This window comes from Drosophila mauritiana, chromosome 2L, assembly GCF_004382145.1.
Source record: "Drosophila mauritiana strain mau12 chromosome 2L, ASM438214v1, whole genome shotgun sequence".
NCBI lineage: Eukaryota > Metazoa > Arthropoda > Insecta > Diptera > Drosophilidae > Drosophila > Drosophila mauritiana.
Window position 1 is genome coordinate 11,959,135 of NC_046667.1, and position 13,888 is coordinate 11,973,022.

The following is a 13,888-nucleotide window of genomic DNA, read 5'->3' on the forward strand; positions in this document are numbered from 1 at the left end:
GGAAAAGTGAGAGAACGTAAAGAGAACTGAAAAAGTTTAAGGAAAACTTCACCATTCAAAAGAGGAAGAGGATAGTATTAAGGAAAATAGGGACGGTTATAGTCTTAGTCCTGGGCAAAGTTTCTCGCTAATGAGAGTAAGAGTTTTTCTTATTTTGCGGTGCAAACTTGTAACTTGTCGCTTGTAACTTCCTGTTTTCTACCATCAGCAATTGCCTCGCTTTTTTTATGTTTATTCGACTTAATCAGTTTGGTCGCCTTTTTTCTTATTTTTTGCGCCTTTGTTGGCATAAATAATTCATGAGCAAAATATTGGGCAAGCGCCAGAACTTTTAATTAAATCAAAGTTGACTTTAATTAAATACTTAAATGGGCGGGGGTTGAGTTTCGTTGCGTAGGCAGCTAAACAAAGGCGAGCCCAAAAACGCTCTCGAAAAAGCTATTAAGCCTTAAAGTCTAATAAAATAAACAGTAAACACACTTAATGCCTTGATTACCAGCATCAACGGTGGGGTTCAAAGTCCGTTCCCAAGGACCCGCCACAGGCCAAAGGAGTCTGGGAACCGAGATGTCCTGTGTCCAAGACGCTTTCTCCTTCTCCGTGTAGTTTGCACTCAGATTTATGCCAGACCATCCGAGACTGACCTCAAAATTTGCTGCCCACTTGGGTGGGTGCTTTCAAACGGGTGGCAGTTGGGGCAGGTTTCGTCTTAACTTTGGCAGGAAAACATGTTCAGCATCGACCACAAAGTACAGTAGGATTTTTGGTAGCTGGGCAATAGGAAAATTTACAATAGGCTATTATCAGCAAAAGTTGAGAGATTAAAAAGCATGAAATAGTTACCTTCTACTGCTCTAAACCACATAAAATATTTCTGACAAACTAATTGAGAATCCAGCGTAATATCTGATTCACATAAAAGTGTTGCATACTTTTATACACCTTAATAATTTGAATATTATATTATTTAAAGTCCTAGCAACGGAATCTTGAGCACTTTTTCTTTTTAATTCCCATTACATGTCCAGCTAGAGAAAATCAGTGAGAAGGAATTTATGTCTGGAACCGCCCACAAGAAGTTGCCACTTTGTTGTTCTGTTCCGTTGAGTTTTGGGTTCTTACAACAGCAGCGGCGGCATGAAGTAAATTTATAGCAAATGATGTGGTTGCTGCCCGACTCCTTGTGGCTCTGGGTGTCTTAAAGTAAAATATTGACAGTTTGAGTCGGAGCAAGTGTAGCATAAACTGCTGTCAGGGCCACAAAAAGTTTTCTATTCCCATTTTTTTTTCTTATTTTTCGGGTGGCAGGACCACCACCGACGTCTCCTTGTGGGAGAAGCAACAAGCAAAGCAGAAAGTAATTGCTTTCTCCCGCTCATCGTGACTTTGGCTTGTTGCGGTTAAGACTTTCTTCTTTACGACCCAAAGCGAAGGCAGTAATTGTGTGCGATATTTAATTTCAAGGATTCAAGCTTTCAAGCTTTAAAAATATATTCTTTAATAATATGCTCGAATTTTGCATAGCTGTTTTTGGGGCATCTCTTGCTGCTTAATTAGTTACACTACTCGTTGCATTTACATTTGCTTGGGCCCCGAGCACACATCCCCATAAATGTCTAATTACCTTAGCCCTGAGTTTGCATTGCTTATTAAATTGTCGGCTGACAATTTATGCCATTGTCTTTAGGGGGGTTACTACTGGTCTTCTATATCATTCTCAAGATTATATATATTATATATTGTGAAGTGACACAATGTTTGTGTGGCGCATTAAACGATTCGATTGATTTAATGCTGGCCAAAATGAATGTTTGCACTAGTTTCGCATCAGCATGGAAATCAGGAAATTGTGCTTCAGATTCAGCTGATAATTGAATATTGTGTACATATTTATTCATAAAATAGAGAAGAAAAGGGCTTTGCAAAGTGAAACAAACGGGCTGGGGCTTTTATTGTTGATGGTTTAATTTAGGTAAATTAATTAATGCACATAACGAATGAAATCAAATAAATTATAAGGAATCTAATCTGAGCAGAGTGTGGTATTTGACCCATTTAATTTTAAAAACGAAACATATATGCATGTAATTACTATTCGCATTGTAGAGCTCAATCATTTCCAAGTCTAGGAAAATCTCATTATTTTTCTTTATTTGCGGACCCGCAGCGGGAAAAATCCGCATTCAATGTGTCTCTTTCGCGTTTTCCTTTCTGGCCGGGTGTTAAAAAGCTTTTGCAGATGCCGCTTATCAACTTTTTTCCACTTATATATCCTCCGCTGTCTCCGAAGGAGAGCATATTCATTTTCCTCCTGCCAGTTTGCTTTATTTATTTTGCGCCAAAGGATTTATGTTTTTTGGGTTATGGCGCGCTCTTGTGTCTTTGAAGCGCCGAGAACGAGAGTTTTTCCCGTCTAGCGCGATTTTCTCTTGCCGCTTTTTTTTATTCGCAGTTTTCCGCGCACATTCCTCTTAGTTTTCCGTTTGTTAGTTGTGATAACACACACAGTGTGAGCGGGTGCCGTTCTTAAAGCCTTTTCAAATTCTATTATGAGCGAACTAATGAAAAGTACAAAAAGCTGAGCTGACTTCCAACTGTCTGGCACTTTTGCCTTGAGGCTGTGGGTTGAGCTTGATATCCTTTGAATGCAATTAGCCGCTTGCCTAATTAAGTTGCTGAATTGTTTTTTAATGGATTAAAGCTATACTCGCTCGAAATTAATGTATGCAAATTTCGGCTTTTTGTGCACTTAATTAAGCTTTTTTTAATGACAAAGCTGTTGCGTTTTTTCGGCAAAATGGATAATTCATTTATTTGTGCATTATTCGGACAGATTTTTAAAATAATATTGTGCTGATAATTATTTATAACTTCTTGTTGTGTGTTGCCGGCTCTATAAATAATACAAGCTCTTTTGCGCTGACAAAAAAATAGTTACGCCATGTTTTAAATTTTAAATGACCGTTTTAAAAAATCATCAATAAAAGTTGAATGGTTGACGGGCAGAGAAAAATAATTAACTTAATATTTCATCAACAAAACACTCGCATCAAATAATTGTTGAATTTCTGAATGTTATTAATAAGTATAACCAACGTGTCGCATTATTATGCACTTTCTAATTAATCTTAAGAACCTTAAATTAAACTTTAAAGTGGATTGCACGCATCTACCTCTCGCTAATTACGAGCACAACGAATTCTTTCTTTCCGTTTCTGTGGCTGCAAAGACATCCTGCGTGGGCAAACATCCTGGAAAGCATTTAGGAAAATCTTCCTACCAGCAACCCACATCTTTTTGTTCCTGGAACTTCCCCTCCACTCGCTTTCTGTTTCCCATTTGTGGCTGCGACTACTTTGATAGCCGGGAACAACCAGCTAGCTCCTCCGTGTATCTGGGAGTAATATAATGCCATGTAATAAGGAAGTAACATTTACAAAAGCCAACTGCTTGCAACAGTCAAACAAACACATGGACACAACGTCGTGTACGATAGTGTGTGTGTGTTTTAGATGCATTTGTGTGCTTATGGAAAAGCGGTCGACGCGTGTAAATTGCAAAGAGTAAAATCTTGTAAAAGGCAAATTCCTTTCAAATGCAACCATTGCTACGGATGCAGAAAGGATGTGTGTGTGGCAGGGAGAACTACTTAAAGTTGCAAGCCACTAGACGGAGCAGTACTGCAGTAGTATCCTTGGTAGGAGTAGGAGATGTGCTGAAATTTACACACCGCATTCAAGTTGACTTTTATAGTATGTCATACAACAAAATCCCAGGGACGATATCGCCCATCCACTCAGCCACCCACTCGGCACTCCACTTTTTCTCCATCAGCACCTCAATCATTGCTGGCAAAAGATACTAAGCAAACTTTGTAGTTTTTTGTAGATATAAAACTGCTGCAGCCACGCCAACAATGGATTTTTGTTGTAAGCTGCCATTTGATTGAAGATATAGCAGGTGTTGAGCAGAGTGGATAAGGATTCTCAGAATATAGGATCAGTTGGAGCTTAAGAGTTTGTTTTTAGCACAAGTGTGTTCAAATTTGGCAATATATTCTTAATGGAATTTCTTACACTTCTCTGGTGACAATATATTTGGGCTATCTTAATTACTTTCTTGCCCCTGAAACGTTATTCTTTAAAATTTTCATTAGATATTATATTAAAACAGATACGCATTTTCCTTGTCAACGTTGAAAGCAGAATTTAAAATAAAATGATAAATGAATATTCATTTTGTAGCCGAGCATGTGCGGAACGAATTCAGTTTGCTAAAAAGGTATAACTTTGGCATTCCTCTTGATTTTCCTCATTTGAATGTGTCCCCCAATTATTTTGACCACAGAAGCCAGAAGAGCGACTTTTGCCCCTCGAGATGTTTGTGTTTGTGGGGGTGGCCATGTGGAAAGTGGGCGGGTGCAATGATGGCCAAGGGGCAATGGGCGGCGTGGTGGACAAACAGTGCACACAATGTGAGTGGTATCCACACTCCAGCAGAGTGCATCCTCTTATCCCTGAAACCCCTTTTCTGCCTTTCAAGCTGGCTGGCTGGCTGGCTGGCTGGCTGGCCCTCTTTTCTAGTTCAAGTGTTTGCATTTTACGACCACCGACACAGACGGACAAGCACACACACACATACACACACTAACCGAGTGCTTGTGTGGGTGACTGAGTGTGTGCGAGTGTGTGTGAAATGGTTCTTTATTTTCGAGTTTGTGAGCTTAAGTGAAATGTAGCTGACCTAAGCTGTAAAATAAACAGGGAATATATATTGCATGTCTGAATGTCTCAAGGTCGCATCCGCTCATATATCTACCTTAACTAATAAATATTCATTTAAATTTACTAATCCATTGCAATTTGCCTCTCAACTTCTCCTTCAGGCAAATTATAGGCAATAATTTACAATTTTAAAAAAGCTTAAAGTAAGGAAACCAAGAGGACACCAACCAGAAGCTCCTAGTGGCGAAGCGAAGGGTTTGAGGTCGAGGACTCAATAGCAGAATCTGCATGTCAGCGAATAACCCACCGCAAGGCGAAAGATTTCAGATCGATTATAGCCACAACTTCTGATCAATCAGCGGATCCATTAAGATGCTCAGTTCGCTGGACGCGCTGGCCGGCAAGATAGCCACTGCCACGCCCGGAACGGGGGCGGTAACGGCGGACAGCAAGAACACACAGTCGCTGCACCATCACCACCGCCTGGACTATGATTACTCGGCGGTTGAGATTGAACCACCGGCGGAACAACTGGCCAATTCCCCGCGCAGCGAACGGGAGCGACTGCAGCAGGCCCAACAGGCCTACGAGCAGCAGGCCCAGGCGGAGCTGGAGTTCGGTCTCGCGGAGGTGGATGCCAAGCTGACGCAGCTGAAGAGCAGTCATAGTCTGCAGCACCACCACAGTCACCACCACCAGCTGCAGCGCCATACGCCGCACCAACAGCAACAGCAGCAGCTACACCACCATCAGCCCCACCACAATCACCACCACCACCATCCGTACCAGCGACCCAGACCCACATCGCCACCGCAACAACAGACGTCCTCCTACCAGCAGCAACTTTCCCAGCTGGCCGCTCTGCAGGATCACCATGATCTCCTCCAGACGCAGCAGGAGCTCTTCCACAAACAGCTGGCCACCATGCAGGAGTACCAGCGGGAAAGGGAGCGTGAAAGGGAGCGAGAACGGGAACGTGAGCGGGAACGGGAGCGGGAGCGGGATCGCAGCAGCTTCATTGATAACAGCGATTACGATTCCCAGACGGAGTTCAAAATTTGCCTGAGGGATAGGTGAGTGTGCGACTGAAGAACTAAAATCAACTCACACTAACCTATAACAAAATGTTCTCATTATTAATTTTAACAATTTTCTTGTTTTTTGTTTAACATATCAATGTTTAACGTAACACCCAATTATTTATTATTTATTTCTTGATATAAATATTTATTTATCCTTTTGAATTTTTATTTATGACAAACACACTGTCTATATAATAATACTATTTTATTGTCCTTACATCATAAAACATACAAATTTAATTATATTATTAGTAATTATATTGTTCCTTTTGGAAAAAACATATAACATATGCATATGATTTAGAATTTAAAAAGCGAACTCCAACAAAAAATGTAATTATATTACCATTAATTTTAACATAATATTTCTATGTGCTCTCTGTAATATAAATCCATTTTTCATGAAATCATTAATCATAATTTTCACTTTTTAACGAGTTTTTTCCCTTCACATAAGAAACTATAATAACAGCAATTGTGAACCATTTCCATTTGGTATTTCCTGCACGGTTTTAACTGCATTGCATGTTTGCGTGCCCGACTAGAATGCTTTTTGAAATCTAACTAAATTCATTAACAGAAATGCGCGAGAAGCTATATATTTATAGGAATGTAAATATATAGAATACACAAGCGATACAGGGAAAATCCATTAAAATCATCGGCGTCATTAATGGGTAAATGCATAAATAAACATCGAAAATCAAGTGGCTGTGCATTCTATATGCATTTAATTTTTGAGAATTTAAAAGTATATTAGCTCGTAGTCTTGATGTTTAAAGTGGGTTTTTTTTTTTAAATTATTTAACTAAATTTTACTTAAACAGAAAGGGCTCACATCCCCTTCCCTCGAACTTGTTATCTCCATAGGTGTGTGTGCTGTCATGTTGTTTTGTATCCTCCAGTGTAAACACGCCGAGAAATCAAAATCCAGAAACACGCACCTTGGCAACGCCTTGAAGCACCTGCATGGCATCGCGAAGCGGAAAAACAAACCAAAAATAATAAAAACATTTGTAATTTTTGGCCAAACGAAAATGTCACGTGACAAATTGCCGCTGGGCGAGAATATGTGTGCATATGTGAGCCAAGTAGGAACGGAAAATCGTCTTGCGGTGGTTAGGTTAACTTAAGTGAGTTCGAAGGTGTAGGTGTGAGGAAAATCGAGTTTTCCGAGCACATGCTCGACACGAAACCGTGCTCTTTCCTTTCCTCACGCCCAAACATCCCCGCAGACACGCGACAGGCGGCGTTATTATTCACATTTGTTTGGTCTTAACTAATTTAATGTGTAATATCATTTGACATATTGTTTTCATGTTTCTGCCTTTGATTTGTGGCCCTGCCAAGGCTCTCCTTGCCATTGCTATTACCCATTTTCCCCCTATTCCCATCCCAAACCGTCTGAGCCGCCTTATCACACATGCAAATAGTTGGCGCCCAGGGAGGCGCCTTTTTGACAGTTACCACCTATACTAGAAAACGCTCTAGGATATCATTTATAAACAAAAATAGATTTGGAAACTAGAGATGAGAAAGTCAGAATTTTATAAGCGATAGATACTTTGATAAGGATGGGTGGAATTTTGGAATTATTATCATGAAATACTTACCTAAACAACGTACGTTCATTAAACAAAATATTTTCAAAATTAATTATTAGATATATATTTATCGTTCTAATGTTTATTACATACATAACATACTCCCATCCCTAACGTCTTTCACGAAAAAAGGCAAACAATGCGTAAATTTTTTATAACCCACTGAGTATGACATTTTATGTTTACTACCCTAGCAATTTACAACTTTGGCTATTTTCGTTGCCTCCCTTCGTTCTGCGCATTTTATGGCTATTTTAAAAAGCTTTGACATTTGCGTGCCTGCAATTGTGGCCAAGTAAAATGGCGAAATACCAAATCGTTCATTGACTTTAAAGCGCGTGCTGCACAAATAGACGCTAAACAAATAGAAGTGCAAAAACAGAACGCAGAGTGGTTTTTCATTTATTAAAGTGGCCAAGAGTGGGTGGTTTGTGTGAGTTGAGGAGCTTTGGTCATGTAAGCAAATAATGCCCAGCACATGTGAATGCAAGGATGTTTGGAGGAGGTCTGCAAAAGGACTCTGAGCAGGCAGTGCAGCTCTTCGGTGGCTTAAGGTAAGGCGACAATGGACTAGGAGAGCCAAAGGAAGGGATATTATAAAAGAGGGAAATTCCAAAAGAAAATGTTAGAAAACTTACAAACCATATAAGTTATAAACATATTTTATTATATCTGAGGTATTCAACGGATTTTCAAGTTTCTAGTTTTTACTATAATTTCATCCTAGAATGTTTGTAAAATTTTGCATCATAATCTGAAGGTCATTTTCTTGAATTTTCCCAAGTACATTTTCTTCCCTTTTGCAATTTTACCTCCGTACCTTCTAGCAGCCAACAAAAGCAGTTGAAAAGAATGCTGCGCTGCTTTTTCTTCTGGGCCTTATAAAAAATACGGAAAAACGCACCTACAACAATTTTTTCCACATTTTTCCACCCTGGCCGTCTATTTATAGACCCATTCTTGCATTGCATTTCACTTTGCAGCGTTCTCGGTGTTTGTATCATTTCAATTGTTGCTGCTGCTTTTTGCCTCTGTCGTTGTTTTGTTGTTTGTTTATCATGCCACCCACTCGCCACCCCCAGAAAACACCCAACTTTTCTTTATTCGTGGGTTTATGGGTGTGTGTGTGTGTGACCCGGGAAAAGCTAATTTAGCTGCTGGCTGAGGGACATTCAAGGATAACCCAGTGAGTAAGCTCAGCTCCCGCGACTTTTTGTGGGGTTTTGTTCTAGTGAAATCGAAATCCAGTAGACAAGGGGCAGTGCATCCATTACCCTGGACACTGAACGAAAAAAGGTGTTCTTGATTTCATGTAAATCTTAAAAATATATTTTTCCTTCATATAAACTAGAGGGGGATATAAATATGTTTTTAGTCCTTATTGTAAGTTTTTTATGCACATTTAAGGACCTATTTCTCTCAGTGCCTGCAAAAGAATATATGCTTGTGAATGAGACAGGACGCGTCAGATGTTCTATGTTTGCCATTTGCATAGTTGCAATTCGAGCCAAGTCCAACATGCATTTGTGTTAGTCATGTGTGTGTGCATACTTTTCACCTTTATTGTTTTATGAAAATTTTATTTGCAAAAAATACGTTAAATATTTGTTCGGATGTGTGTTAGTTGGCTTGAGTTGACTTGCATCTGCTCACTTTTTCCGAAATTTGTTATTTAAATAAAAATAGAAAGTTGCATATAAATTACGAGCACATAGTTCTATGTATGTAGTTTTAGTTAGAGAAGAATGAGAATTTTGCAAAAATTGTTTTTACGCGTTGGAATCTTTTCACATAATATTTAAATATTAAATGTCTTAATAAAATATTTAAAAACGATAAGTGAAATATGCTATTTGCATTGTGTTGTGGGCATTTAACAATAACACGGTAGCACAATATTTTTCCATAAACATTACTCTTTCACAAATGCCACAAAGTGAATGAAAATATATCCAGCATTTTATACAAAAGCATATTATTTGTTCAAATGCTGGCCAAAAATTTGATTTACAAAATATAATTAGATGGGGGCAGTTTGCGGGGTCAATGCATAAATATTACATTTCCAATTTTAATGAGCAGCAATCAAATAAACAAATAACAAACTTTCAACCAGTAAAATACATTTTATATAATTTGTTAGGCTGCAACCAAAATTGTCGAGGGGAAATTGGTTTGGCTTGCCTGCAGGGGGTTCCACCCCCTTTTTTTTTATTATATTTTCACTCGATTTCTGCTGTTGGTTTTATTTTCTTTATTTTATTGTATTCAAGTGCGGTTTGTTCCCTGGAAAATAACTCAGCTCGTTAACTGCACAAATAACATGTCAGCACTTTTCCTTTTCTCCCATTCGACCTCTGGTTGCCGCAAATTTGCGGAGTCGTCCCGCCATGAATTCAGTTCGCTTTTGGTCTGGCCATCATTACTCAAGAGTCCTTAAACTCGGGCCAAATAAAAATAATAAAAAAAGAAGGGGCGGTAGGGATAAAAACACACGGCACATGGCCATCTGAAGTGGTTAAGTCAAATAAAACAGAGTTCGCTTTTGAGTGGGTTGTTGCCCTGTGTGTGTGTGTTTTTTAATGCCTGACCAAATGTATTAATCACACACTCGAAAAGGGAGAGTGGAGCTCACCCATTCGTCTGCAAACTTTTCCTCGGAAACACCATATCAATGAACCCTCCAAATCAATAACTAAAGGTTCTCCACACCAAAAAAATTAGTAAATGAAATTGCTGCAAATGTTGATTCTCGGTTTATTTTATGTTGTGGTTTCTCCTCGGTCAGCAAATAGCAAAAAGCAATTGGATGCGATCGCACATAAAATAAAATATAAAGCTATAAAAAATATGGCTGGGCGAAAAAAAGAGTGAAAAGTGAAAGCAGTCGCAGTCTGTTGGTGCAGAAAACATTAATAAAATGGCTCCATTAAGTATGCTATAGTTTTTTTTCTTAGGTTTGGGAGGTCTATCTTTAAGGTTTCTAAGGCAAATATTAAAGTTTTACTATACGTAACTAAATATATAACACATAAAATATCACTTCTTTAGAATCTTCTTTTGAATGTACCTATATATATACCTGTATTTAATTTTCATATTAAAAACTCAACTATCCCTACTATCAAGAGTAAAGTGATGTCCTTCAATTTTTTTTTTATAAACCCCTTAAATAAAGTATTAAGGTATTAAGCTCTTCGTTGTTTCTAAGCCAAGTTCAATCCCTTTTTTATTCGTTTGCCTTTTCTATTTCTATCGCATGCAAGCGCCTCGAAAATTGCGGTTAGTTTCGGGTTTTTCTTTTACCATTTTTTGGTGTTTGCTCTCTGGTACACGCCAAATGTGTGTGTGTGAGTGTGCGTTTTTGAGTGTGTGCTTGGTGTGTGTGTGTGTGTGTGGGGTGTTTGTGTAACTGCGTTTGCGGTCTTCGACTGCTTCAGTGGAAAAACAAAAGCTGGAAAGCTGCGCTCGCTTTTCCCCTGCACAACCTTCGCCATCGACTCGAAAATCCCCATTTCTTATCTCACTTCTACTCGACCCACACAAGCTGTGGCCCGTCTGAATCTGCACTGAGAAAAATTCGATAAAATCTTCGACTTTCAAAACCAGATTTTTTAAGTGTTGTATGATGCCTTAAATAAAGAACCTTTAAGTACGACTAAGTATTTCATTATTAAAGCTAAAACTAAGAATAGTTTATAGATTTTAAATCTTATTTTTGGTTTCTTCCTGTGCACTTCACTTGCTTTTCCCCACTCCTTTGGCCTGCATCTGTCGGTTCATTGATTTTGGTGTGGAAATGAACTTTGCTGGTTTTTTCCTAAAACCAAAACCCCTCTTCCCCACTTCCTTCGCCATCGTCTATGTATGTATATTTCTACAGTAGTTTCTTATAGGTGGTTTTTGGTTTTGTTGGTGGATTTTCAGCACTTTGTAAGCATTATTTGTTTTCACTTTTATTTATGTTGCGGTTCGCCTTGTTTAGTATGCAATTTTTGGGTGTTCAGGCCAAAACTGTGAGAAAATGAAAGTTATAAATATAATAGTTTTACTATAGTGCAGTTTCAGATAACTAATCGAAACAAGTGGTTGTTTTATGAAATATACAGTACTCATACTTACTCGGTATGTTAGTTTTGGCATTATTCAACAACCAATAGAAGGCTTTTTTAATCCTCGTAAAAGGTTTAAACGAAACCCAGTTCAATGTCAAATAAAGTGCAGGCTTATTCACGCCCCACTGGCCACGCCCACTCTTAATCCTTGCCACACCTTTCATCTCCAGTCCATGACATTGATGGTGGTGACTCCCTGTTTTATTTGTGCAAAAACATTTTCATAAATTAAAACGACGCGTCAGCGGCATTGCATAAAATGCCAAACACATGACGTACCCAAAATGAGTTGCAGACAAACGAAAACCCCTTTATTGGTACACAGAAAAAAACAGGACTTCGTATCACATATTTTACTATTCAATGAGCAATTTGATTTAAAATTCAAAAATTAAGAAGAAAATCTACTTAAATTCTTTGATATATGTTCTTTAAATAATTTCCAGTGTTTTGGGAACAGCACATGAGAACAATTAAAACAGAAGCTCCAACAATTGCTACCCTGTGATCCAGTCTGCTGTTGTTCGTTATTACCTTGGAGATTAATTAATTGCGAGGCAGAAATATGCTACAAGTTCATATCCCTTCCGACCCGCTGACTCCACTTTTTCAACCCGTCGAGGCCTCTACAACTGTCAGTCATTTCCTGCTCCACCCACTCGCCTTAACTCTTATCCTTGCATTTATGAGTCGGAATAACAAAAACAAGGGAGTGCTCCTCCCCCATCCCCCACCCTTGGCAGAAAAAAAGGAGCAACATCCATGGTAATTTTCGGGCTCGTTTTGTGTCCCTACCCTTCCAGCAGGCCGCTTTTGTTTATGGGTTTTCTTTTATAAAGTGGAAAATTGCAGACAGCATTGTTTGTTATTTATTGCCATTTTGATACGAAACCTTTTTTCGTGCCCCATAGTTTGCCATCTTTATGGGGGTTCCGCAGATATGCTCCTGCCATCCACATACAATCGTTTTTGCCTGGCTATATGGGTATCGAAGGCAATAACAAGTCATCAATATGATTGAAGGTAACAAGCAGGAATTTATGTTAAATAACCAATTATGGACAAACAACTCAGACCTTGAATTAACTTGGCTAAAATATCCCAAACTAGATATTATACTCTTCGGAGAAAAAACGGCAAATTACTCTATTGAAACACAATCATTTATTTAGCTGATGATCCAATCCACTTGCTGCTCCACTGATTACTCAGCACCACCTTATCCGCTCAGCCATTTGGCCATGCTAACTCAATCAGGACTTTTGAAAAATCGCATAGCCAACGCCCTTTTTGGCCCGAACATTTTACCTTGTCAACCCATTTTAGCGTTGAAATCAATTTGACAAAAGCCACATAAATTTAAATAAATTGCGGCTGCACATAAATTTCGACATTGAGAAGGAGGCCAACTTAAGGAAGCGAGGCGGCGAGTCATTTGCCATTGGCCGGGCCAACAAAAAAAAGGGCAAACAAGCCACCGAGCTGGGGGGTTTTATAAACCGAAATACAAATAAACTTGCCGACGAACGACTCAACTAACAAAACAAACCCAACAGACTAGAGCGGAAAAAGAGGCTAAAATGGCAAACTAAAAAAAGGGGTTAGGAAAAGTGGTAGTGGCTCTGTGTAAACTATGAGAAGTAGATTGGGGTTGGCCACCCACCCACGGAAATGGAAACAACAAATACAATTTGAGCTGAGAAAATCAAAATGAAGCATAAACAAACACAGGCCAAAAGCAAATGGAGCCAATAATAGAAAAAAATGTACGAAAAAAAAAAACTAAATAAAGCATAACAAGCAAAGACGATTTCCAGATATATTCGATTTGGGTGGGGAAAAACTGAATTCAGGAAAGTGTATAAATGAAAAGAAATCGAAACCATTTCGACCAAAGTTGCGGGCCAAGGGAACGTGAACGATAAGCAGGCAGGAGTCAAACGCAAACAGCACAAACGGACCAAAATCGAACCCGGGGCCAGCCAGCATAAATGAATCCTAAGCAGGCAAGTGCATGGCACAGTGGGTCAAAATACGGAATTTTTGAAAAATAAATATTAAAATATTTAACTAATCTGAAGAAAATTGTAGAAAAGTGCAAACTCAATCCACACTTTAAGTATATTAAACATGCATCTCACAATGAAAAACATTTACTAGTTAAATCGTGTGTAAGAACTTTCGTTACTGAGCCAAAATGTTTTAGTACTGTGAATTTCTTTAAAAAATAAATCAATTTAGCTTTAACTAATGAATGAAAACTCTTCATTAAATTCTATAATTAGTTTGTGCCTTTAAAAATGTGCTTTTTGGATTATATGTCCTTATTTTTACCTACTTATTGAGCAGCATGCACCCACTGT

General features: G+C 38.6%; 1 protein-coding gene across 2 annotated transcripts in view; it reads left to right on the forward strand.

Moving 5' to 3' along the window:
* Positions 1-13,888, forward strand: part of LOC117150558 (CUGBP Elav-like family member 2) — a 102,358-nt gene that overhangs the window by 25,019 nt on the left and 63,451 nt on the right. For both annotated transcript variants that reach the window (XR_004460770.1, XM_033317509.1), the window contains exon 2: positions 4,886-5,797. Coding sequence is in view for 1 of the 2 variants with exons in the window: in XM_033317509.1 (XP_033173400.1) it covers positions 5,097-5,797 (701 nt within the window). In the remaining variant the exon portion in view is untranslated. The remainder of the gene's footprint in view (positions 1-4,885; positions 5,798-13,888) is intronic.